This window comes from Quercus robur, chromosome 10 (assembly GCF_932294415.1).
Source record: "Quercus robur chromosome 10, dhQueRobu3.1, whole genome shotgun sequence".
Classification (NCBI taxonomy): Eukaryota; Viridiplantae; Streptophyta; class Magnoliopsida; order Fagales; family Fagaceae; genus Quercus; species Quercus robur.
Genome location: NC_065543.1, coordinates 1,064,784 through 1,092,449, shown reverse-complemented (window position 1 = coordinate 1,092,449; position 27,666 = coordinate 1,064,784). Strand labels below are relative to the sequence as shown.

Here is a 27,666-nt window from a genome sequence, read left to right as displayed (position 1 = left end):
CTCTGATTTAAGAAGTGCTTATAGGTTTGCAATGGGTTTTGATACAACTACTACTTTCCCGGCAAGTTGGATTTGGAAAGCGGAAACTCTCCCAAAAATTAAAACCTTCCTTTGGAGATGTGCTCATAATAGTATTGGAGTCAAAGTTTGCTTGGAGAGAAGGGGTATAACTCAAGATATTGTTTGTCCAATTTGTCAGGGAGGATTTGAAACCATTCTGCATGCTTTAAGGGACTGCAACCAGCTGAAGTGTGTGTGGAATCAGCTTGGAATATCCTCTTTGAATCACGAATTTTGGAGGAGTGATCTTCAGAGTTGGCTGTCTTGGAATGGTAGGATGATGAGCAATCTTTGTGCTTCTCAACCCCCTTGGAAAATTGTTTTTCCGATAGCCTTGTGGAATATTTGGAAGAGCAGGAACAATTTGGTTTTCAACAATAAGAACAGAAACCTGAGTCTTGCTTTGGAGATTGTGAAGCAAGCTTTAGAGTATTATCACTGTGTTGCTTCCCCAAGGCTACAAACTCGCAAAGTGCTGAAGGAAATTCGTTGGGAGAGACCACCGTAAGGATGGGTGAAGCTAAACACTGATGGGTCGGTCAATGGGACTTCTGGGTTGGCAGGGTGTGGGGGTGTGATAAGAAATGATGAAGGGCAATGGATTGTTGGTTTTAGCAAGTGTATCAACATCACTAGTAGTTTTGCTGCCGAATTATGGGGGCTTAGGGAGGGTCTTATCTTGTGTTGCAACCTAAATATTTCTTCTCTTGAGATTGAGATTGATGCCAAAGCTATTGTGGATATTTTGAACAAGCCAGCTCTTGAAAACAGCATTATTTCTCCTATTTTGGATGATTGTAGGCTGTTGATTGGCCGGTTTTCTCAAATTCATGTGAAGCATTGTTTCCGTCAGGCGAATAGATGTGCGGATAGCCTTGCTAGAATGAGTTTTAGTCTAGATAGTGTTTTTTCTTCTTTTCATAGTCCGCCTGTGGACTTGTTGGATGTTTTTGAGGATGATCTCAATGGGGTGTATGTTAGCAGGCTTTGTCCTGAACCTGTTGTTCCCTTTTAGTTTGTTTTAATGAATTGTCTTTCACCAAAAAAAAAAAGAAAAAAAAAAAGAAACAAACTGTGAACCACAATGCATTTAAAATTAAACACAACTATTAAATTATTTTACAAAACATTAGATTATGAAATTAGTTTTCAAGATTATAAATTTCTTATATGCTTTTATTCTTTGTCACAAATTAGCTATCCAATAAGGCATTTGTAATATATTGTTTTTTTATACTTTGAGACGTTGATATTATGTAAAATTGAAACTTGTGTGTTTGTTTTAAGTAGTTTTCAACGGGTAGACTAGACTTCTTTGTATTTGTGCTATTTTATTTTGATTAGCAATGTTAGGATTTTTAAAATTACTAAACAAATATCAATATGTTGAGTTGAGCTCTTTCTTAATATGGGTGATGAATTTAAAGAAATACATTTCACACTAAATAATTTACTACATGACTTATTAAATGGTAAAAACATGTTTTAAAAAAGAATCATGTGAAAAATACGGGTTGACTTACCCAACCTGATTGATTGCCCCGCCCTGCCTGTTTTGCCACATCTAACTACACTGCCATCAACAGCTTTGAAGCAAAAATACTTAGTAACATCTGTAATCTTTATGAATAATGACACGAACAAGAGTGCCATTTGCCATCATAAACTAGCCAAATGAGAATTAGTCAATATATTAGAAGAATTGAAAGTTGAAACAGAGAAGAATTATGGCCACTGGTGGTGTACTAAACAATATGAGAGAAAGAAAAGAAAAAAGAAAGTGAACACACAATTTAGGTATTATGTCCACGTTATTATTCCTACTAGAGCCCAAATGTGCTTGAGGTTTATCATTTCCTATGAACCTCTTCCAGAGCTTGAAATAAAAATAATTAAAGGAGTGAAGATATAGATGGATTTTAACAAATAAAGAAGCTACACACAATTGCAGACTTCAACAAATCTCAAATGACAGCAGAAATAGGAACTGAACGACATATACTCATGCCTATCCATGTGCAGGACCTGTATCACAAGTTATGAAAATCAATTACTGCAGTGCATATGACAAAATTATATTTGCAACTGCTTTAAACCAACAGTGGAAAATATATAATCTCTACAACCAAAATTCAAAGGGAAAACCATACATTAATGCACAAGATAGCTAGAGAGGTTTATAGAAGTACGAAATATGAAGTAACTTAAATATTATATGTACATTGCATAGGACATTTCGCATGACCCAAAAAATTTTAAAGAAAAAAAAAAAAAAAAAACCCTTGTACTCTTTTTCAAAGTTTCTAATGTGCAACTCTATAAGTGCAGTGCAGTGCAATGAAATTGATAGCATGAAGGGATAAGAAATATTCAGGATTAAGATTGCCGCCCTTCTCCTCTACTCATCTATGATGAAAAGGAACTGTGGAATTGACAAACACATCTCATACACAACCTCCTCTAGACTTCCTAGCTAGTCCTTTTTTTTTTTTCTTCTTCATTTCAAAGAAGTATTAAGTAACATCCTGGATAGCCAACTTTGATGCAAGTTATTGTGTTGACAACCTCAGCACTAGTGTCTTCCAAGTTCCAACTGACACAGCCTCTAAGGACCACCTCCAATAAACTTGTTTTCAAGATCCACTTCAAGAGCTTCAATGGATTGATCTTCTATCAAGCCTGAATTTCTCGATGAGAATGGGCTGGTGGGCTTTGGCCCGTTTTAAATGTTATACAGCAAAAAAATAAAACACCCCCTAGCAAACCTCTTTGGCTTGATTGCCATCAGTTTGGCGACGTTGAACTGATAAAGAAAGAAAGAAAGAATGAAACAGGGGCAAAGTTTGTGTCCTTATTCAGATGGAAATGGAACAAAGTCACAAACTATGATGATTCTCACTAGGTTCACTTCACCAAGAAGCATGCATTATGATAACACGAGTCCTTGTTCAGTTGCCTACATAATGGCTATTATAAGTTTATCTTTCAAATGCAAAAAAATTGGTAACTCAAAATCCAAATGAAGGCATGGAGGGCTGACATTGAAATGATGGCAGTAAGAAATTTAAAAAAAAAAATTTCCTCCTGCATTTGGTTGAAAAATATTTCCTATACCGCATATGGATAATGATATTCAATTAATTCAACACAGAATTATTTCCTTTTTCTTTCTTTGTGTAAATTTAATGGATATTTCAAATAAATTAGCAAAGCACAATAACAAATATAAATAAAAAATTCAGCAACAACCCATAATCAAGACACCAAATTTTTACGTGGAAAACCCTTCAATGAGAAGGAAAAAACCACGGGACCTAGTCCAGTAAAATCTTCCACTATAGAATATGAGTTTACAACAATCTTCTCTAAAACAAATGCTATCAGCTACAAAGACAACAAAAACATGTCATACTTGGATTACAACAAATATTCATCACACTAAGATACCGACAATAAAAAGAAGAAAAGATCCCACCACGTGGGCTTTAGCATTTGAGCAAATGGAGAGGAATTTCAAGTAACAACACCAGTCACCAGTCAGCATGAAGCTCTCTTCATTAGGAAATTTCATCAAAATTGGAGTTGAAACAACCTTCCAATTTTGGCTTGAACGTATCTGGTTTTGTAGAAATTTTTTCTAGAATCCTCCTCTCCCATACACAGCAACTTTTGTATTGCAAAATTTTCAATGATGGCAGTGCAACTGTAACATACAGATCAGAGTTGAATATTAACAAAGAATATGAAAGCATAAGTAAATGCAATAATTCAAATGAAATCCTAAAAACTTAGCTTCTGAGAGATATTTGGTATGCAAAAAGAAATCCAACCATAATGGAAGAACCACAATAAAATAGAGCTAAAATTTAAAGATACACAAAAGCTATGCAGCAAAATATGTTAAATAAATATGAATTAATGGTTTGACATAAAACTCTTTGGATATCATTAACCCAAGAATAAGCAGAGTAGAGAACAAATCATGAATAGTTAGTCAATTTCAAGGTGAAACGGCAAACAAAAGGTTTGAGAGAGCATACCGGTTTTAAATGATTTTAACCTTAGAACAAGATGTATCAAAGGTTTATCTTAATCAAAGGAACATGGAAATTGACCCTTTTGAACTAAACTACATGACCTCTGGATTGGGACAATGAAAGATCATTGGTATTTTTTCACGCAATGGAGCTTGTTACACCATAAGTAGATATTGTGGCTTCTTGCAAATGTATAGCTCATGTATAAACGATAAGTTCTCTAGTTACTGTAGAAGATATTCTAACTATTTGGTTCTATGATTTTCAAATATGTTAGTGTAGTGTGTTCAAATAGATGAAGAGGAGACAAAAGATTAGGCCATCCACATATATAATAGCCTATTTTTCATTATTGACATGTAATTGACTAGAGAGAAGATTGTTTCTTTTACTTTTCCTTTTATATTACAAAAGAATCCTAAGTGAGAGATTTTAATTGGGTGTTGTTGGTAAGAAACTCAAGTGTGATGAAGAGGTTGAACTGTTGAAGATGCATCTGAGTATAAACTATTTAGCCCATTAGGGGTGAATGCCCCTGGATTTCCCAACAATTGAATTTGGTAGGTGAGTTTAGTTGCCTGTGTGCTTTATTGGCTAGAGGCGAGTCCTAAGTGCTCTTCTTCAGAAAGGTATCCTATGTTAAAAAAAAAAAAAAAAAAAAGGTAAAAAAAGAGTGAATTCAATAAAAGAGGAAACCAGGGGAAAATTTAAGAGAAATTGCAACTTTAATAAACTTTTGTTGGCTTGCAATTACAATAAATTGTTCCTACAGTTGGAAACAATAGATATTGTCTCAAAAGCCAACGCATGACAACAATATAATTATAAGGGGGAAAAAAGTATGCTCAAAGCAAGCTTGAGAAGATCCAAATAGAGGCCTTAATCTCCAAGGCTCTTTCATCTCATTTTATCTCATGCAAAGAACTATAACTACAATTGACAAAAAGATGAATCTGTAATTAGCAAAACTAAAGTTTCTGGTCATATGAGGACATGGTTGGTCATTAATTGTCTAATGTTTCAAAAGCGTTACACCAAGTAGAACCTATGCAATCTTTTTGGTTAGTATCCTCAACAACCAAAGACATCCAACTCATTCACAAGAGTTTACAACTTACCTATTTGTTAAAATCTAATATATATTAAGAAACTAGTAGATTCATGCATTTATCTAGTTTCTAGAGAAAGTTTCTCACTAAACTATTGTGTTAAAAGAAACCAGAAACAATGATATTGGTGCCTTTTCTAAACCGTTAATGGAAGTCATCAGAATGTATCAACACCGTGGTAGCTTAAACTACTTATATCCATATTCACCATAAGTAGCTAAACATAGAGTACTTTAATTTATCACTCCTTCGTATAGTCACAAAACCATATTGTATTAAAACTAGTGAATAATATCCAGTTTGTGTTAGTTAATATAGAAAGATCCATCACCTTATGCTTAAGATACTGAGAACTATCCTCAGACCATTTGCTTGATCTAGAGAAACCACCAGAATGTCACCTGTTGAGAAAGACAATAATGTAAAGGTTAATGGGGGAAAAAAAAGCCCAGAATAGATGGAAAACCTCAATCAAAGCTAGTATTTTTAAATTTTCTAACCAGCTGCCGGGTAATAGTACCATACTGCTTTACTGAAGCATACATTAATACCATACAAAATGGTATGGACTCATCTCTAGCCAGTCCATACTGCTTTAATTTGGCTGTACCCCATCTGTCCTTAATATGTCTATCAATTTCAGTCATTTGTACCTTCTAGAATGGCCTAGATAAACGGTGGCTTCTTCTTCTTCCTCTTCATATAAGTGATAAAGGGAGAGAATTTGAAATTTTAATTAATAATACATAAATCCAGAATGAAACTAGATAAAGTCAGTACCATCTTGTGAGCATTAGCTACACCACATGCAACTTGAGGCTTCACTATACTTGGAAGAGATAATTTAGCTTTCAGACAGCCTTCGCAACAAATCAGGTTCTTTGAAACTATCAACCTGCACATAAAAGATCAAGACTTACAATTTGGGGAGAAATTTGATCAATTTTAAAATGGGTCACTATTCCAACTTAAACCTTAAGTCGAATGTGTTAAACATGATCAGAATTACTTCAAACATTCAAATCACCCAAGGATTAAATAATTGAGATTTATCTTTGCATATAGCAAAAAACACAGATAAATCCCAATTAATCTTTCACTTAAAAGAATACCATGGTTGAATTGAAAGGGGAAAAAAAACTTGATATGGCAATACCATAACCAAAAAACCATCAAGACATAACACCTTCAGAAAATGGGGGCCCCTGATTGTAGAGCGGCCTTCAGTTTTGAGATCCTCCAAGCGAAGTAGAATTTCTTGAATTTCCAGCCGATCTAGCACAGGGTAGATGTTGTTCAATGAATCAATCACACAGCAATCCGGGTGATCCTCCAAATATCTGTGCAAGAACAAGTTTTTTATTAAAGAAAACTTAAAGAATGATCATTATTTTTGTCGTGACTTCCAGATGGAATAAATGAAAACAAAGAGACATGTAAAAACAAACTACTGATTATGTTATCAGCTAAAATCAGAACAAAAATTTCCTCAAATTTATTTTTATCAAATATCAAAGATTTCCTCAATTATCAGAATTTCTAATAAAATGCCCCTTCCATTTGATACCAAAATAAGCACATGAACTCTCTAAAGATCCCATCTTCTTCTCAGAACCCTCTTCTTACAGGCTCATGAGACAATTAACATGATTGCTTTTTGGCTAAACTTCAAGTAATTAAGCTATGACATTGGAGAAGTTATCAACTCCATTTAAGAGATTGTAGAATAAGAAGACTAATGCAATGCTAAACCTTTTTTAGCCTTTTCTTTTTAGTGTTTGTTTTGTGTTCTGCTTAGAAAGATTTAAAACTAAATTCCTCCAACCCCACCCAATCTCTCACCACATGAGCTCATGTCTAATTGGCTACAGAGACACTGCAGCATAAAAATAAATAAAAAACTTAAAATTAACCTATGGATCTACAAATCATTACAAGATTACACTTGTCAATACCTGCTTACATACATATATTGCAAATTACATGCATATCTATGTGTAGGAATTTGTAGGATGAGAATTTTTATTATTACAAATTACAGGGAAAAATGTTTTGAATATTTATAGTTCAAAAAATAAGTGCGGTTTCCATGCATTTTGAATGAATTTCGATGAGTCTGATGATTATGGACTTACAAATTATCACTGTATTGTTATTGGGTTCATTAACAAGGTGAGCATTTGACTTTGGCCAAGACCAAAGCTTGACAAGATTCATATTGGCATAATCACAAAACAATTCCACCAAAAAAATAAATGATAAGAGCTTCATGTGAGGCTATATATAATAACCAGCATTGGCATGTTCATTTTTTCCCTGATTACCAAGTTCAGACCAGATCGTGAAACATATGGTTTTATGGATCTGAAAAGTCACCTTTGTAAGTCCTGCATGCCGCTGGTGTAAACTATTTTGTTAGAGAAGTTTGTATGACTCTTCAATTCAATGGATATAATTTCATCAGTTGCTTATGGAGATCTATGTCAACCTCTTGTAATTGAGGTGATAAAGGAAGCTCAAACGTGAGGGGCATGAATATCAACCCATTCTGAGTAGGCAACAAAGGAAATGCACCGCTCTGCGAAAACCAGGACAACTTTCATATTGCATGAACCCAAATAGTACAACTAGAAAACTAAAATTTATCATGAGCATAACTGCATACTCGACCAACCAAAGTGCCAGTAACATTCATCAAAATCAAATCCAACAAGATCCCTTGGGCCAAAAGCCATGTGATCAGATGATAATACATTCTAATCCATCATATTTCTTATAATTACTGAATCCAATACTTTTCTTTCAAGGAAAAACAAAAGGCAATGAAATGGAGTCAAAACCACTTTGAAGCATACAATTCCACATACCAAATTCTGTTAGTTTACAATATCACCTTAACATGACACCTTGATCAGGGACATTTGCAATTTTGTGTTAACTTCATGTATGTATATGGTATCATATGAGGGGGAAATAAACTCACAAAGTTTTACTTCTTGTCTTTTTTCCCCACTAAAAATGAATACATTTATTCATATAGGGCTCACCTTAGCAAATTCTTCTTCACGAGAAGGTTTCATAATGTATCCAACAGTCACAACACTGTTACCAGTTGCCTGCTTGCAATGCAAAACATATAAAAAAAAGAGTCATGAATATTTGCAACAAAAGAAGGTACCCAAAGGTGTACTTATTAAAAAAAAAGGTAGTCATACGTGAATGATAAGGGACATTCATAAGCTGCATATGTAGCAATCAAATTCTGAAGTTATTTTTTTTTTATAAGTAAAACAATTATATTCAAGAGAGGATAATGTTCAAATACAATGTGTGCAATGAAACACTCCTATAAAAAATTAGGATCTAAGATTCAAAAGACCTATAAGGTCTAGAAAAGAGGATGAAGGGATGCTACCTAGGTTAGTCATCCAATCATACAAGGGTTTTAAAAAAATTGTTCAATAACATGATTAGGGTGCCTGACACTAGCAAAAGCTTTTAATTCCTTTTTTTCGAAAGTGGCCACCAAACACATAGCAAAATTTCTTTTGTATCTTTTTTTTTGATAAGTAGAATTGCTTTTGTATATAAGGTCCATTATAGTGATGCATCTTCCTTGCCAGCATTTCAAAATCTGTTGCAAATTTTTTGGCAAACCACAAATTACTCCAAATAATGCAAACACAAAAGATCAAATATCTCATGCCAAGAATAATGGAGTAAAAGATGTTCAATTAACTCCCCACTATTCTTGCACATACAACACCAATTAACAAGCATAATACTTCATATCCAAAATCTAAATTTTACCCAAGGTAAGCAACTTTACCCAAGGCACCTTAGCACCCATATGCTTCTCCACGGGAATTGCACTTAGATAGACTCTCTCAAAGTATCATAATTCGAATGAATTTTAAAAGTTCCATATCAAATTAACCTCCATACTAATTGTTCCTATTCTTGACTAGACAAAAAATAGAATACAACAAATTAAATGTCCACAGACTCTAGTTCCTAGTCCTAGAACAACTAATTTCTAACTGAGGATTCCAACACTGAATACTTCTGTCATCTTCATTGACCAATAAGAAGCCATTGAAGCTTCTTATCCACTGCCAATCACAACAAACAAATCTGGAAAGAGGTCTTTTTAAAAGGAGAATCTCCACACCATAGGTCATACCAAAATGAACATTCTACCATCCCCAAGAAAATTCAGAGGATTAAAAAGGAGTTCTGCCCTGCTCTAATACTCTCCCACAAGCTCACCACTGACCAACTCCATGGTCCAATAAGGCTTTATTTAAAAGTACTCAATTTATGAATTCCCAAACCTCCCTCCTTTATTGAAGAACATTTTTTTGCCCAATCTACTAAAACTTAGACTTATCACCCATCTCTCCCTACAAGAAGTATCTTTTAACAATAATATAAAGCTAAGGTAGCCCCAAGACATTTATAATAACAAAAACCTACACCCTTCAAGAACAATGATATAAAAACCAATTCTTAAAAAATCTAGACTTATCTGTTTCTCCAAGTTATTTATAAACATTAAAACTAAAAATTAATAATAATAAAAAAGATCTTCCACAATTGGAACAGTGATATAGGGACAAAAGTTACTGTTGAAACCTTTCTATTTATGTAGCACATGGTTGAAGGCAACTCTACTAGATTGTTGATAAAAATCATGCTTGAGTTCTCACATGCACTGCCACCTTCAGTAGCTGTAAGCAAATGACCAAATAGACTAAGCAACGAGTTTAACTTTAATTGGTTATGCAGTCAAGAGAGACTATCAAATTCTGGCCAAGTAAAAAGCACATATAAATAGAAAGATGAATATGAAAGACAGAAAATGACTAGGCTCAAAATATAATTATGCCTAAAAATAACACCCTATGCAGTATGAACACAGAAGAGGGAAGTGCGCACCATCTGCTGGTTCTTGCCCAAGAGATCCTGCAACAGAACATCAAGCCAATTAGATGTTTGCAGTTTTCTTTCTGGTAGACACAAGAAAAACAGATTACAAGGTCCAAAGAAGTTAAAAAATTATAGGTCACTGACATCCCATCAAGATAACTGATTTCCAGAATAGGACACTCCTGTACCATTGTCATTTGTAGCTATCAAGGCCACTGCAGTCTCTAACCCAATTTATGCTTCCATCATAAAACCAAAAACTTCTCCTAAATCGCATATTTTTCTACATAAGATCCTAAAGATCTCACACCAAGGTAATCAGAATTAACTAGATGGGTGTATAGATTCTTTTATGTTAGACAAAGCTCTAGACACATTCCAAAGAGAGCTCAGCTCAATATACAGTTTGAGACACCCAAAGTAGTATAAAAAGATAATACTTTCCAGAAAATCCAGTCTTATACTCTTATATATCCCAAGCCAAACAAAACTCTGAGGCTTTCGTCATTGGGGAAAAATAGGTGTTGTGGTACTCACTGAAAACAACGATCAGCCAACCGCAATTGCTTAGTTTAGGAAAGAATTCCTTCTTCTTGTCAGAAACTACGTACAAAATACTGCCTCCAGTGTCCCCCCAAGCTATATAATCTCATTTTTAGCATCATCTGCAGAAGATGCGTTCAAGAGTAAAGCATTGCCAGACTTTTAAAAAGACTCACCTATAACAAGAAAATACAAATACGTTAACAGCTTTTTGATCAGGATTAAAGAAATTCTGTCCAAATTTCAGTAGTGTCTTGAACCAGTAAAAGGACATTACAAGTAATTAGCAGCTTAATACTTAACGCTAATAAAATGGAATAAAATTTGTAACCAAATAAATAACGATACTAATAAAATCGGGGACAGAGTTCAACATGTGATTCCAAATAAAAATTTTAAAATTTTTTGAACAATGATAAGATTAGAAACTCACTTTTGAGAGTGTTATGGATCTCAAATAAATGAGAATGACAATAAATTTACATCATATTGATATATTTATATCTGTCAAAAAAAGAAAGAAAAAGAAATCAATGTTATATGAGTAGCACAAGAAAAACTACCTTATCACCTGAGAGCCCCGAGTCATAAGAAATCCCCTGCAAAAATAAGGCGAAGCATGTTGGTCAATAGGATTTAATACTTTTAGAAATGCATGCCATATAAGACATCCATTTCTTAGAGAGTAAATTTTCTATGTTATCCTCACTAAGTCAAGGATTCAAAACAAAATCTTATGAGAAAAAGAACACAGTTTAAGTTGCATTAATGGCAGGAAAAACACATGAAAAGATTTAGACTTTCCCCTTTATTAAACTACTACTTTTCTTTTAAGAATAAAAAAATGTTTATACTAAATATTTATTAATACGAAATCAAAGGAAAAAAAAAAACTCATCAATAGAATTTGAACAAATTTATCAAAAGAGTATATTATTCAACAAAATGAGAGAGATTGACAGCCAGCAGAAAAGGATCCATGGCCAACCCCAAATTTTGGAACTAAGTCTAGGTGTGGGTGGTGGTGGTGGTTGTTATTGTAAGCATGCAAGCAATAAAACACTGATAATTAATTCATTAGGATAATCAGAAGCATTTGATTGACAAAATAAAAGATACCCAGAACACAATTTATAGTTATAAATACATAAAGATTGAGTAATTGATCTTAAAAAAAGTTTGTACACCTCAAATCAATGAAAACCCAGAACGGTTGTAATAATATATTGGGCAAAGAACAATGAAGTTGAAGAAAAGAGAGAGAGAGATACTGAAGGGATTTTGGAATGGCGAAGCTTGCGGAGGACACACATTTCGAGTTGACATTGCATGCATGCCTTTAAATAGACTAAAAGTTTTGCTTATATAGATATGCACATTGGCTACAAAACACAATGACTCTATAACACACGCTCACACTCACACACCAGTTTGAATTAAATTATATATACAAATCCCAAATGGTAAAAGAGAAAACATATTTAAGTACCTTGGCATTAGTTCTAATCAAGTTGGCTATTTTTCCCAGACACAAACATTTCTGAGCTTCATGAGTTTGCCTTAAAATTCTAATTTTGGCAGGTCCCTTTAAAAGGTAAAGAGAACGTAAATAGAAATTTATTAGAATAATAAAACACCTTCAGTGCTGTCTGAAACTTTATAAGAAAGTGAGTTAAACTTTGCTTACACTAGTAGAACAGGGAATCACATAACTTCATGAACCAATAAAACTGACCTCCCAATCCAAACATGAAAACAAAAATCAATAAATTCGCCAAGGACTGATTCATGAACTATCACAGTATCAGTTCAAGAAAGCAGGTGTAGCTATTTGACAACAATAAGTGAAGGTTTCAAGAAACAGAGGCCAAGAATTAGCATGTGGACTTCAGGCTCTAATAGTGATGAATCCAATTTCCAAATTTACAGAAATTTTCAATTTTGAAAAATAATAAGGTAATAATTTGATGAAAGAAAATAGGCTGGTAAATAGAAATTTGGAAAGAAACAAGACAATTGCTAACAATCAGAAAAAAAAATTAATTACTATACTTTTAAAAACTTTTTCAGTGTTCGTGATAATTTGCAGAGACAAAAATTTAAGTAGAACCAAGCCAAATGACAGCTAGCACAAACTTTTTAATTATATTATGCTTTTAGTAGAGTTTTTCAAGTGTGGCCACGGTGGTTTGTGAGATTGATTTCTACTATTAATTTCAAAAGCTATAAAACCAAATTGTAGCATTTATATATTTCTTCAATGGCATCCAATTAAGTCTTCATACTAGGAATACTACCACCCATTACAAATATAAGAGAATAGAAGAGGATATAGGGTAGTATGAATAGACTTAGTCAGCATTGAACTGAATTAGGTTTTGTAAATGACCAATTATGAAGTAAATTATGTACACATAATGCAAATGGTAAGAGAGAAAACCTGAAGTGCCTGGGCATCAGTTGTCATCAAGTTAATTATTTTTCCAAATGCAAACTTCTTGCCATCTTTTTGAGTTAGTCTTCAAAATCTTTGCAACGTGGCAGGGGCTCCCTTCAAAAGGTAAAAACCATATATAGACATATTAGAACCATCAACTCCTTGTGCTGCCTGAAATTTTAATTTTAATTTTACTTGCACTACAGGAATGGGGATCACATAATTTCATGGTCCCCTGTAAAACTGACCCCCCAACCCAAACAAGAAATGAAAATTCAGCAAGACCTTCACCAACCCAATTTCTCATTCTTATGCAACTAAGCTCCATTTTCCACAATAAATCCACCCTCATAAACAGAGCAATTATGATCCAGTGCAAATCAATAAAATCTACTGTCAAGTTTTAGATAGCTGTAAGTAAAAGAATTGATCCATGAACTCTTACAGTATCAAAATGCTGATCGAAATAATGAGTATGTGGACAGCTCTAACAGTGATTGATTCAATATTCCAAATTTCCCAATGTCCAAAAAAATTCAGTATTGAAAAATTTGTAGAAAGAAAATAGGCTAGCAATCAGAAATTCGATAGTAGCAAGACAATAGGTAACAATCAAAAAATTGTTAAATAGATTATGCTTCTAATTATTTTGGTAATTTGCAGCAACAAAAATTTGAATAGCGGCAAGCCAATTTGAATAGTAGCCATCACAAAATTTCTAATTAAACTCTTGTTTTAAAAGCTTTTCTCAAATGATTGCAAATATTTTCATAAATAGGAAAAAAAAGAAAAAAAAAGAATTGGATTTATTTAGTGTAAGCAGAAGGATTAGTGAGATTAATTTGTACTATTTAATTGAAGAACCATTAACCCAAATTGTAGTATTTATATATATTTTCTTAATCGGGTCCAATTAAGTATTTATACCGGAATACTCTCACCCATTACGAACATAAGAGAATAAAAGAAAGAGGAAATAGTAGGGTAGCATGAGTAGACTTACGGATAAGCATTGATTTTAACCCATGGAACGTGGCTAATCTTGATCCGCTCATTGTCTTCAAATTTGGGGCAATTATAAATGATCAGCTTTTTCAATTGGGTGAGGCGTCGCATGGCTTCCTCCGCGGGTAGATACAGCAGTGTCCAGCAATTCACAATATACAGCCGTTGAAGAGAGGAAAGATTGCCCAACCACTCTGGCAAAGCTACCATCTCCATAAATCCCTCTATCCACAGAATTTTAAGGGCAACGAAGTATTGAATTTGGTCCAGGAGATAGTCACACCATGTTAGCTTTAGCTTTTGGAGGGAGGCGTGAATGGAGGAAGAAGAAGGCAGATGACAATCCCCATTCTCCAAATATTCAACACGCTGTAACCCATTGGGTGGGTCTTCATTACCACCCCTTATTATGGACGGGACACCTGGCAATGACCTTATCTTACGACAATCCTGTACTACCAACTTCTGAAGGGACCAGACACCTGGCAATGACCTCAGCATAGGACAACACTGTACTACTAACTTCTGACGGGAAACATGCAGTGAGTCTGGCAAATCTGTCAGTTTCTCACATTCAATTAAGGTCAACTCCTCAAGACAAGGAAACACAAACAACACCTCATCTGCGGTTGTCAACTCCTTTGCATCCTTCCACTCTTCTAGGGCTTTCATCCCCTCCAATTTGAGTATTCTCAATGCCGGAAATAATGTAGTAGTATTTCTGTAACTTCCATCACTGTAAAAGTAAAACTCACTTCCTATACATCTTACCTTCCCCATTCCTATTATTTCAAGAACCCTAAGACAGGGTAATTGCCCCAGAGTGGGAACTTCTTCACATTCCATACAATATCTCAAATTGATCTCAATCAAATTGTGATATAGCGAAGACAAACCAACCCATGATGGGAATTTCTTTCCAAGATACCTTTTGATTGTTAAGCTTTTCAAATTTGGGTGAGGCTGGAGGCCTTCCAACACCTTTTCATCTTTATCATACCAGCCCAATTCTCTACGAAGAAGACTCCAAAATAATCCCAAGTTGAATATTTCCTTTTCTTTTAATTTTGCACTTTTGGCTTCTTCCTCATCTTCCACATTCTCTAGACTCTGTATGTTTATTTCTCCTCTGAGATTCTTCAAACATCCCAATTCTTTAATTCGATAACCTTCATCTGCACCCACCCAAAAAGATTGCAATGTTTGAAGGCAAGTCAACCGCCCCATATTGTTAGGTGTTCGTATAAAATGATCCCAAATATGATTGATATGATTAATATGAATATGTCTTAAGTTAATCAAATTGCTTAGGTCTTCCGGAAGCTCTTCTACACAGCCTTTAATTCTTAAAGTTTGCAAATTGTATAGTTTGGTGATGGATTTTGGTAATTCTCCAATTAAGGAGCTTGAAATGTGAAGAAGCCTCAAATGTATTAATTGGTCAATTGAATCTGGCAACTCCATTATACTATCGCCGAATAATTTTAAAACGCGTAAGCATTTAAAATTTGATAACATGATGTCAAAGTTGAAATTTTCTGAAATTAATGTGCGCAATTTTGTAAAATCAACTCCACTAAATGAACTTCCCAGTGTTGTTTTGCCATCAAGTCGGGCAAATAAATGTTGCATGCTACTACCATCGTCCACTGAATCTCCCTCCAAGATTAGAGTTTCAAATTTTGAAATTGAGAGTGCAAAGTCATGCACCAAATCATGCATTTTGCAGCTAATAATATTACCGTATGCATCCTTTCTAGCATTTTGGAAAAAGGAAGTGGCCAACAAAATATTGAAATACATGCTACCAATATCTTCCATCATTATATTTGCTTCTTTAGCGAGTTCAAGGAACCCTTCAGCCATCCAATACTGAATTACTTCATCCTTTTTCAAGTCATAATCTTTGGGAAATATTGCACAATATGCAAAACATCGTTTTAAAGATGGTGTTGGAAGATGATCAAAGCATAACTTAAGCACAGGAAAGATGTCACTGTTATCTTCATCCAAAAAATCCCAAATTTTATTATTTTGAATCTCTAGCCATTTGTTTTTATCAAATTGAAAGCACATTGTTCCCCCTAAAACTCTAGCAACCAATGGAACCCCTCCACATCTTTTAGCAATTTCCATGCCAATAACCTCCAAATCTAAAGTTAATGGAATTCTTCTATCTATAAATGTTCTTTTTTTCATTATACTCCAACAATCATCTTTTGATAACTTCTCTAAGTGATGTGGGGGATGTATCTTCATGATTTGCCCCACATTCTCATTACGGGTTGTAACAACAATACTATTTCCCATATTGGAATTAAGTTCTAATAAGTAACCCTTTAAAGTATCCCATTTCTTAGGATCTTCATTCTGCACATCATCAAGTATGAGAAGATATTTTTTCGCCACCAAAATTTTTGCACATATTTGACGTACTTCATCATATTCTAAATCATCAAATTCTAAATCACTCAAGTCTTGTCTAAGAGAATTAAGAATCTCTCTTAAAATCCCTTCAACATCAAATTTTTTACCAACATTTACCCATGCTAGTACATCAAAATGTTTCTTTATCTGTTCATTGTTATACACAAGTTTTGCTAAAGTTGTCTTTCCAAGACCTGCCATACCCACTATAGGGAGAACAAAGATAACCTGTTGATTGCTTGAACTGAGTATGTTTACTATTTTTTTGATATCGTATTCTCTTCCTACAACTTCTGAATCATTGAGGAGGGAGTCTATATTCATGTCCAAGCTAATTTTGGGGATTGAATTCACCAACTCCATTCTAAGGCCAAAGTCAGCTACATCATTCACAATTTCATCCAACAATTGTTTGATGGTCTTAACTTTATCAAGATTGCATGGTGAAAAGTTACATACCTGATCCATCATTTGATTTTGAATCTGTGCCTTTTGCAAAAAACTCTCATAGCTAAATTTGTCTAGCACATTATCAGCATCATAAGCTACATCTCTAAGATTTGTTAACCATATCCTCATAGACTCATCACTTGATTGCCTCTTTTGAGCATCAGCTAACACAAATTTAATCTTGAATAATGTTTCAAGAAGATTTATCAACTCCACCTTGAAACTCAACTCAAAATTGATATGCTCAATGGCAAGTGAAGACACATTGGCTCTTAGTCTGTCCACAACATCATTGAGGATAATTTCAGCCCAATATTCTTCCTCACCCTACAAAGAGAAAATTGTATTAAAATATTTGCAAATGGTTAAAAAGTAGAGCAATGTTTATTTCACACCTGTTGTAGCACATGACCAGCACACACATACTTTTTGCACTGAAATCTGACTTGTAGCACATGACCAGCACACACATACTTTTTGCACTGAAATCTGAAGTCAGATTTCAGTGCAAAAAGTGTGTGTGCAGGGTTGTGTGCAACCACCAGTGTGTACTAATATATATACTTCAGATTTCAGTGCAAAAAGTGTGTGTGCAGGGTTGTGTGCAACCACCAGTGTGTACTAATATATATCCTAAAAAGTATTGGAATTGTTAGAAATAAATAACTATGTATAGAGTTGGGACTAGAAAATCACCTGTGTGACAATTTTAATCATCTTCGTTTTTGATTTTGAACCTGAGGTTGGTACACTTTTAGGTTTTTTGTTGTTCCCGTGAGTTACTTGAGCTTCTCTTTTTTTTTGAGTTGCTTGAGCTTTTTCTTGAACATCTTGAGGCACGGCATTACATGCCTTAATGTCATGACCTGGAACTCCGGCCAAGTGTGCTTTAATCCTTGATGCACCTCCAGGAAAATCTTGTTTACAATGATTACATTTGAAACGGCCATTTACATTCTCAGCATGATCCCAAAATGGATCTCTCTGTCTACCCATATTTCTTTGCTCTTGCAATAAATAAATAACACAATATCAAAATCAGATATAAATTAATTCAGATAAAAATTAGTGATATAATATAGTAATTCTATTTGCAAACTCTCAACAATTGTTACTATCTGTTCCTTCATGAAGTGAAACGAAGCCTAGGTTGATAGCGACCCATATCTGTGTCTATTTGCACCTATGCTTCTGCATAGGTATGTTTTTGATTGTGTATATTTGCACGTAACAAATACATAGAATGATCCTATTAAATAATTTAAAAGACGCAAAATAAAGGTAATACAATATATTTTTCATGTTTATCATAATAATGCAAATAACAAAAATGGCTAAAACACAAATTTTTCACAAAAAACCTCATCCATGATATATCAAAACCACCTAAAGACAGCCTCCTTTCATCTTGGTGCAGTATTATTATCTTTTTGCAGTAGTTTGGGATCATTTCAGCTTTCCCAGAAAATATTTATTGGATTTCAATAAGTAGGTACACAAGGAGTTTATTTATTCAAGAAAAAGAAGAGTACAATCTTGTTATTTTCTGTAGTACCATACAGCATCAAGAATGAGGCAGTGACCAAATCAGATGTTCGACCATTATTAATTTGTAAACCCAGTTCACACAGTAATTTATATATATATATATATATATATAAGTTGCATTCAAATTTGATGGCTAGACTGGTTTGACTCTTTAAATTAATTAAATAACAATGGTAAATTACATTGCATATATGTATTTAACTTAACCACTGTTTCCCGTAGAATTATTCATGTGAAAATGGAAGTTTCTAATGGCCGATCCATGTCTTTTAATTTTCTTCATTCTCTCTCTCTTTCTATAATTGCTAACAAGTGTGAAACTTCACTAAAATTTTCTTTTTTTACATTGTACGGTAGTATAGTATAATGTAAATTTATATTATAAACACACAAATAGTGGTAAATGTTATACACATTTACAAAATATGGTAAATATTGTACACTTTTTACAAATGTACATTTGTTACTTTTTGAGTGTTTAGATTGCAAATACGACCTAAACATATAGGGATGTTCCAGGCTTGAATGTGGACAACTGGACATCAGAACTTAGCGAATGCCATAGTCATTGAGGCTAGCATGTTACATGCCTATCATTTTTGGATTCTATAGGTTATATTCGTACCTATGTTGAAAATTTTAGAAGAGTTCCAACTATAATTAATTTGGTAGCTAGATATTTGTCTATAATTTGAATTATTAGATTTGATTTCCATATAGTATAATCTATTTACTAGATTTAAAATAAACAAAAGTGTTAGTGTATAGCTTAGACTAGTTTAGCCCATTGGGCTTAGCCCAGTATACTGTACTTGTAGTTTACTCTTTTTACTTGTACTGCACACATATCTAGCCTATATAAGGCTCTCTATTGTACATTGTTCTATATACATCAATATACAGACTATTCAGTCTTTCTCACACTTTATAATCTTAACATGGTATCAGAGCCATTCCTCTGACTTTCTGGTTCCTGTGGACATCTCCGGCGTTCTTCCGCTGCCCTCGCCTTCATCCAGTAGCCACTGTCAGAAGCGAGTCACCGCCGTCACGCCCACAGTCCCAACAACTCTCGGATCTTATTGTTCTGCTCATCCAACTGTCAAAGCAAAGGCATTGAGTGACAGAACAGACAATCCCGAGCAAAACCCAACAAAGAACGGCCAGAAACAACTTCACACGCGCCTCCACGCGCCGCCTGAAGTTTCTACCTCACGAGCACGCGCTCCACGCGCCGCCACGCGCTGCCACTCTCACTCACGCGCCCCACGCGCCAGATCAGACGTCCTCCCACGCGCTCCACGCGCTGACACGCGCCACACGCGCCAGCTTCGTTTCTGGAACTGCCACGTCAGCCCTAGCGTGACGTCACACCGCCACGTCAGCACACGTCATCAGTTGACTTGACCAGGCCGCCCGTTGACTTTGAACTTTGACTTTGACCGTTGACTTTGACTGTTGACCAAGTCAAAATTTTTCAACAGGACCTGTCTTGCTCAGTTTTTCGCGTAGATTCTGATTTTGGGCTCCGTTTCTGCATTTGAGGTATCTAAATCTCACTTTTTGGTCATTTTCTTCATTATGGCTCAACAAAGTGAACGAGATATCATACGTCCTATCACCATCATGTTGGATGGTCCTACTAGCTATCATGCATGGTCTCAGAATATGACCGTCTTTCTCAAGGGTCGTAAACTGTGGAGATATGTGACTGGTTCAATTCCTAAGCCAGTACCAGACCCTAAGTCCAAAGCCACAGCTGCTGAAAAGTCTTCCAAGACTGCTGTTACAACAGATGATTATGAAGAACGTCTAGAGGAATGGGAGAGTATTCAGAGTAAGATCTTATCTTGGTTTATCAATACCTCTATTCCCTCCATTCATAATCTTCTTCCTCGTCTTGAAACTGCTGAGGCTGCTTGGAAATTTTTGGCCGATCGTTATAACTGCACTAATGATTCAAGCTTGGAGTTTCACATTGAATCAAAACTTTATCAAATGCGCCAAGAGACAGGTCAGTCTATTTCTGATTTTTATTCTCAAACTTCTACTATGTGGGAACAACTCTCTGCTGCAGATCCTCCACTGGTGTGTTCTATTCTACTATGTGGGAACAACTCTCTGCTGCAGATCCTCCACTGGTGTGTTCTAAGGACATTGAGCTCTTTGTCAAATACCGGGATCGCCGTAGATTTATGCACTTCATGATGGGTTTACGTGAGGATTTTGAGCCTACTAGGGCTTCTCTACTTAGCCGGTCTCCTACTCCTTCTCTTGATGCTGCAGTAAAGGAGCTCATTTCTGAGGAGAATCGTCGGCCTACTTATCACATGACATCATCTGATCATGTATTGGCTACACCCTCACCACAGCCTCCCATTGTTGCATTCACTGCTCCTCCGCGAATAAACTCCGGGCGTCCCACCTCTCAGTCTTCCAAAGGTATTCACTGCAAGTTTTGCCGTGCCAAAGGCCATGACATCTCTGTTTGTCGTAAGCTACAGAAATTTGTGCAAGAGTAGAATAAAGCTTCTCTTCCTCAGGCAGCTGCTGTATGTCCTTCAGATCCATCGGTTCCTACAGGTCCATCTTTGGCTTCCTCACTTACTACGGCTGATATTGAGGCAGTTGTTCAACAGGTTTTATCCCGCACTTCCACTGCCCTCTCTGTCACCTCAGGTAAACAACCTTGGTTTTTTGATACTGCATGTTGTAACCATATGACTCCTGATGAATCCCAATTTTCTGATAAGGCACCCTTAGAACATCCAATCACCATTTACACTGCTGATGGAACTCCTATGCCTGTTAGTCATAAAGGAACAATCTCTTCTCCTTGTTTATCCCTTAGTGACACTTTTCATATTCCAAAGTTATCCCTCAATTTGCTTTCTGTTGGTCAACTTTGCGAATTAGGCGTAGATCTTCTATTTACTAATCATGGTGTGGATGTGCAGGATCCCCGGACGGGTCAAGTGCTTGGGACAGGCCGTAAGGTTGGTCGCATGTTTGAGGTTCATGACTTGAAGATTCCTTCACAAGTTGTTTCTGCAGCTGCTACCACTGCCACCTCCTCACCTGATCTATGGCATGCTCGTCTTGGTCATCCATCCTTATCTCGTCTTCAATTATTAGCTTCTCAAGGTCATTTAGGTTCAGTTCAGTTTCAAAAATTTGATTGTACTTCCTGTCATTTTGGCAAACAAACAAAATTGCCCTTTAATAAAAGTGACTCCTTTTCTTCTGCCCCTTTTGATCTTATACATTCTGATATTTGGGGTCCTGCACCTGTTCCCACTGAGGGGGGATCTAAATATTTTGTCATATTTGTAGATGATTTTTCTCGGTATACTTGGATTTATCTGCTTCACCATAGGTCTGAACTTGTGTCTATTTACCAAACATTTCATAAAATGATTGAAACACAGTTCAATCGCACCATTAAAGTCTTTCGATCAGATAATGCTCAAGAATATAATGATAAATCTTTCCTATCCTTTTTAGACAGACATGGTACTCTTCCTCAGCGGTCTTGTCCTTACACCTCTCAACAAAATGGTCGTGCAAAACGAAAACATCGTCACATTCTTGATGTTGTCCGCACCCTTCTCATTTCTGCCTCTCTTCCTGAGCGCTTTTGGGGTGAGGCCGCACTCACTGCTGTGCACACCATTAATCGTATTCCTTCACCAACTACACACAACAAATCACCATTTGAGCTTCTCTATAGTCAAACTCCTGACTACTCCTCTCTTCGGGTTTTTGGTTGTGCTTGTTTTGTCTCTCTTCCTGCTCATGAACGAACAAAGCTCCAACCTCGTACTCGTCTCTGTTGTTTCCTTGGTTATGGTGTGTCTCAAAAAGGGTTTCGCTGCTATGATCCCATTTCTCATCGCCTTCGTGTCTCCCGTCATGTTGAGTTTTGGGAACATCGTCCTTTCACGAGTCTTCAGCAGTTTCCTGCATCTTCTTCCTCAGAGTCTCCCATTTTTACTGATCTTTTCCTCCCTCTCTATCCTGAACTTGTGGAGGATTCTTCAGCATCGACTGCCTCTCCAGACGACTCATCTCCGGTTCTGTCTCTGGCATATGACTCGCCTGTCTTGGATCCTGTGGCACCACCCTCTCCTGAGTCTCCTATTGGTCCTGAACTTCGTCGTTCCACTCGGGTAAGCATTCCTCCCCCTTATCTCACTGATTATCATTGCTCTTTTGCTCTTGCCACTCTCTATGAACCTCACACCTATCGTGAGGCTCATACTGACCCTCTTTGGCAGCAAGCTATGAATGAAGAACTAGATGCCCTTCATAAGAATCACACTTGGGATATGGTTGATTTGCCTCCTGGTCAGTCTGTAGTAGGTTGTAGGTGGGTTTACAAGATCAAGACCAAGGCTGATGGATCTGTTGAACGATACAAGGCTCGCCTAGTTGCCAAGGGCTTTACTCAGGAGTATGGTATTGACTATGAGGAAACATTTGCTCCTGTTGCTCGTCTTACATCTGTTAGATGTCTCATTGCTGTGGCTGCTGTTCGCCGTTGGCCTCTTTATCAAATGGATGTGAAGAATGCTTTCCTCAATGGAGACCTCCATGAAGAAGTGTACATGCAACCACCCCCTGGCTATCCACACTCAGGCAATCAAGTTTGCCGCCTTCGCCGTGCTCTTTATGGCCTCAAGCAGGCTCCTCGAGCTTGGTTTGAGAAGTTTAGCTCAGTTGTTGCTCAGCAGGGTTTCACTTCGAGTCCTCATGACACTGCTCTCTTTGTTCGACGATCCTCTGCTGGTATCACTCTTATTCTTCTTTATGTTGATGATATGATTATTACTGGAGATGATTCTGCAGGTATCCGCTCTCTTCAGAACTTCCTTAGTCAGCATTTTGAGATGAAAGATCTGGGCACTCTCAGCTATTTTCTTGGGCTTGAGGTTACCTCATCCTCTGATGGATACTATCTTTCCCAGGCTAAATATGCTTCTGATCTTCTCTTCAAAGCTGGTGTCACTGATAACAAGACTGTTTCCACTCCTTTGGAATACAATGCAAAACTCACACCCTTGGACGGTGAACCTATATCCGATGCTACTCGCTATCATCAGTTGGTTGGCAGTTTGATCTATCTCACTGTTACTCGTCCGGATATTTCACATGCCGTGGGTATGGTTAGTAAGTTCATGGATGCACCTCGTTCTGTCCACTATGCTGCTGTTCTTCGGATTCTTCGATATGTCAAAGGCACACTTTATCATGGTTTGCATTACTCCTCTCGATCTTCTCTCGAGCTTCATGCTTATTCAGATGCTGACTGGGCAGGTGATCCGACTGATCGATGCTCTATCACAGGTTTTTGTTTCCTGTTAGGTACTTCTCTGGTCTCGTGGCGCAGCAAGAAGCAGGATGTGGTTTCCCGTTCCAGTACTGAGGCTGAGTATCGTGCCCTTGCCGACACCACTTGTGAGCTTGTTTGGCTTCGCTGGCTCTTGGCTGACATGGATGCTCCACAGCTCACTGCCACTCCTCTTTATTGTGACAATCGTAGTGCTATCTACATTGCTCATAATGATGTCTTTCATGAACGCACTAAGCATATTGAGATCGACTGCCACATCACTCGCCAGCATCTTAAGAAAGGAAATCTCAAGTTATTCTCCATCTCCTCTGCTGACCAGCCTGCTGATATCTTTACCAAGACTCACCCGCCTGGTCGTCTTCGAGATCTTATATCCAAACTCCAGTTGGCTTCCTCTTTGCCACCTCGAGTTTGAGGGGGGATGTTAGTGTATAGCTTAGACTAGTTTAGCCCATTGGGCTTAGCCCAGTATACTGTACTTGTAGTTTACTCTTTTTACTTGTACTGCACACATATCTAGCCTATATAAGGCTCTCTATTGTACATTGTTCTATATACATCAATATACAGACTATTCAGTCTTTCTCACACTTTATAATCTTAACAAAAAGAAAAAAAATAACATCATTTGAAATTGATAATTATTGGAAAAAAAATATTTACGATTTTTGTCCCACCCCACCTCTTCTGGAACTTGATAATTGTTGGCAAACAAGCAATGAACTTGTGATACTCTCGTAAGAATTCGACAAATCTTTCTAATGGAAATCTTTTTCCAAACTTACCCATAAATACTTCACTCCTCTCTTGACTTTCACCCACCAAGCTAAAGACTGGGTTGTGTGGCTGAGAAAAGATTCCTTCAAATGAGTGTTCATTTGTATTATACTTATTTTAAAACTTGTAAAATTTGTGTCGTTAATTTCACTTTTTAATTATCTGTTTTGGCTGTGGTTTGAACTTTGAACCTGATAAATGCAATAATATTCCATGCTATCTCCTTTGGTTGCGTTAATAAACTATTTTTTCCTCAACGAAAAAAAGAAAAAAAGTACATAGCACAGAGACATGTCAAAGAGGCAAAGAGAACTTACTTAAATAGCTTGAAGATAGGTAGATCCAGTGAACATTGGGAAGAATTAGAGAAACAAACAGAACTAGATCTCAATCGGTAGATTACCAGCAATGGATGTGAAAGGAAGATCTGAAACCAACAATGAAAAGAGGAACAATATATTCATATCTAAACCAAAAATAAAAAAATAGGAAGAACAAAGAAGCAACCAGTTAGTAGGGGATTTTTCAGAAAATAACTACAAAACCCAAACAATATCATTAGTTAGGAAACGTTTGAAACTATTTTGGAATATAACAACTCGAGTTCAGAGGAGACGATTTCCTGGGTTTTTTATTTTATTATTGCGAGAAATCGAGTTGAAAAAACTCGACTTCTAAGCCTGGAAAACGAGTCCAAAGGACTCGGTTTTAAAGCATGGAAACCGAGTCCCTTGCACTCGGTTTCAAAGCCTGGAAACCGAGTACACTACACTCGTTTTCTAGGCTTAGAAACCGAGTCCTTCGAACTCGGTTTCTTTGTATGCAAAACCAGTCCAATGACTCCCATCCCACAGGCAAAGCAGAATTTCTACAACAACAGAACTCAGATAGGCATTCAATTGCTTGCAACAAATTTGATTTTTCTATTGTGAGGTACTTCGCCAACCACTGAGGGAGAAAGATGCGAGGCGGAGACAGACCGACGGAAGCGAAAGGCAGCGACGGCGACGGTGCCGGCGAAGGAGCGACAGGCTCGGAATCTCGTGTGAGAGTGAGAGAGAGACGTCTCGTGAGAGAGAGAGACTGAGAGTGAGAGGACTGAGAGAGAGGGAATGAAAACTTAGCTTTTTTTTTGTGTGTTTGGTGTGTGCTGAAGTGCTGTTTGGTTTTTTTGAGTGCGTGAGGCTTGCGATGGCGTGGGTGCTTTTTTTTGAAAACAAACCGAGTTCAATGAACTCGGTTTGCAAGAATGGAAACTGAGTTCATTGAACTCGTTTTCCAGTCATACAAACCGAGTTTATTAATCTCGTTTTCTAGTCTTACAAAACGACTCCTACGAACTCGATTTCTGGCATATCAGACCCACAGTGCAAAATAGGAAAATCGAGTAAACCATACTCGATTTTATAGCATACAAGTCGTCCCCTCTGAACTCGAGTTGTTATATTCCAAATTAGTTTCAAACGTTTCCTAACTAATGATATTGTTTGAATTTTATTGTTATTTTCTAAAAAAATCCAGTTAGTAGTTACAGTATGTCATTGAAACTCATCGGTGATGAGAAAGAAAGAGGCACGTTATCTCTTTCTCTCTCTACAAAAGTTTTGTATTACGTTGGTATCATAAGATAAAGACAACACTCCAAAGACAAGCATATTGCTTATTCAAAGGTAACTATTTAATTTCTTGGTTAGTATGTAGTGTCAAATATGATATAAATATGAATATGATGCAGGTCTGAAGATAAAAAAATTAGAGTTGCACTCTATTTTAAGTTTTTAACTCTTCTAATCCACCTAACCTAGAATCCCCTTAAATAAAAAAAAAAAAGAGTAAAATATCTGTTTTAGTCAAAATTTTGACCTTGCCTTTTGATAAATTTTTTTTTGAAGACCCTTTTCATAAAATTTCAAATTAGCAGATCTACCGCCCTCGAGCACTAGCATTGAAAAATGCTAATGCTAAATCTGAGGACAATTTGGCATTTTAAGCCTTAAAACCGGTTGCATCAAAGAATGGTAAAGCTCACTATTGCAAAATTTTTTGCAATAGTGCTACAGTACTATTCTAAAGTTAGAATAGTACTGTAGCACTATTGTAAAACATATATACATTTTTTATTCTGCTGAACAGCCTGAACTCCACTCTCTCAAGAACTGTCCTTCTCGTCTCTCTCTCATTCTCCTTCTCCCTTTCCTCTCTCTGATTGCTGTTTGCTCCGATGGGTTCAATGGGTTTGTTCAGATGAGGGTTTGGTTTGCTCCGATCGGTGAATCATGGGTCAAGTGGTGGATCGGCATGGTGGGTCGTGGGTTATGGTTTATGGGTTTTGGATTTGGGTTGATCTTTCCTTTCTCTGATTGCTGTTTGCTCCGATGGGTTCGATGGGTTTGTTCCAATGAGGGTTTGGTTTGCTCCGATCGGTGAATCATGGGTTAAGTGGTGGATCGGCATGGTGGGTCGTGGGTTATGGTTTATGGGTTTTGGATTTGGGTTGATCTTTCCTCTCTCTGATTGCTGTTTGCTCCGATGGGTTCGATGGGTTTGTTCCGATGAGGGTTTGGTTTGCTCCAATCGGTGTATCATGGGTTAAGTGGTGGATCGGCATGGTGGGTCGTGGGTTATGGTTTATGGGTTTTGGATTTGGGTTGATCTTTCCTCTCTCTGATTGCTGTTTGCTCTAATGGGTTCGATGGGTTTGTTCCGATGTCGGTGTGGTTTGCTCCGATCGGTGTATGGCCATTGTTCCGATCGGTGTGGTTTGTGTATGGCTCGGTGTGTGTGGCCGTTGCTGATCGGTGTGTGTGGTTGATGGTTTGGTGGTTTGTGTTTATGTGTGTGGCTTTGTTGATGGTTTGTGTTTGTGTGTGTGTGGCCATTGTTCCGATCGGTGTGGTTTGTGTATGGCTCGGTGTGTGTGGCCGTTGCTGATCGGTGTGTGTGGTTGATGGTTTGGTGGTTTGTGTTTATGTGTGTGTGTGTGGCTTTGTG

The 27,666-nt window shown here is 36.6% G+C and overlaps 2 protein-coding genes across 14 annotated transcripts in view; both read right to left on the bottom strand.

The window, feature by feature from the left end:
* The window catches only part of LOC126701823 (putative disease resistance protein RGA3), a 30,774-nt gene extending 5,678 nt beyond the window's left edge, over positions 1–25,096 (bottom strand). Inside the window, exons 1-9 of one of the 8 annotated variants that reach the window (XM_050400209.1) lie at positions 24,993–25,096; positions 17,694–18,004; positions 14,119–17,324; positions 13,119–13,229; positions 11,242–11,277; positions 10,673–10,854; positions 10,145–10,171; positions 9,842–9,936; positions 8,296–8,322 (exon numbers count right to left, since the gene is read on the bottom strand). In XM_050400209.1, the coding sequence (XP_050256166.1) occupies positions 13,193–13,229; positions 14,119–17,324; positions 17,694–17,993 (3,543 nt within the window). In that variant the 5' untranslated portion in view covers positions 17,994–18,004; positions 24,993–25,096 and the 3' untranslated portion in view covers positions 8,296–8,322; positions 9,842–9,936; positions 10,145–10,171; ... (1 more) ...; positions 11,242–11,277; positions 13,119–13,192. Of the gene's footprint in view, positions 1–8,272; positions 8,323–9,832; positions 9,937–10,107; positions 10,172–10,672; positions 10,855–11,241; positions 11,278–13,118; positions 13,230–14,118; positions 17,325–17,693; positions 18,005–24,992 lie in introns of those variants that run through there. The other 7 variants (XM_050400208.1, XM_050400211.1, XM_050400212.1 and 4 more) reach the window with 7 other exon arrangements.
* The window catches only part of LOC126701828 (inositol 1,3,4-trisphosphate 5/6-kinase 4-like), a 92,882-nt gene that overhangs the window by 14,239 nt on the left and 50,977 nt on the right, over positions 1–27,666 (bottom strand). Inside the window, exons 1-2 of one of the 6 annotated variants that reach the window (XM_050400236.1) lie at positions 12,366–12,380; positions 12,168–12,263 (exon numbers count right to left, since the gene is read on the bottom strand). The exons of 4 other annotated variants lie outside the window; for them this stretch is intronic. The gene's annotated coding sequence lies outside the window, so the exon portion shown is untranslated. Of the gene's footprint in view, positions 1–12,167; positions 12,264–12,365; positions 12,381–27,666 lie in introns of those variants that run through there. One more of the 6 variants, XM_050400231.1, reaches the window with a different exon arrangement.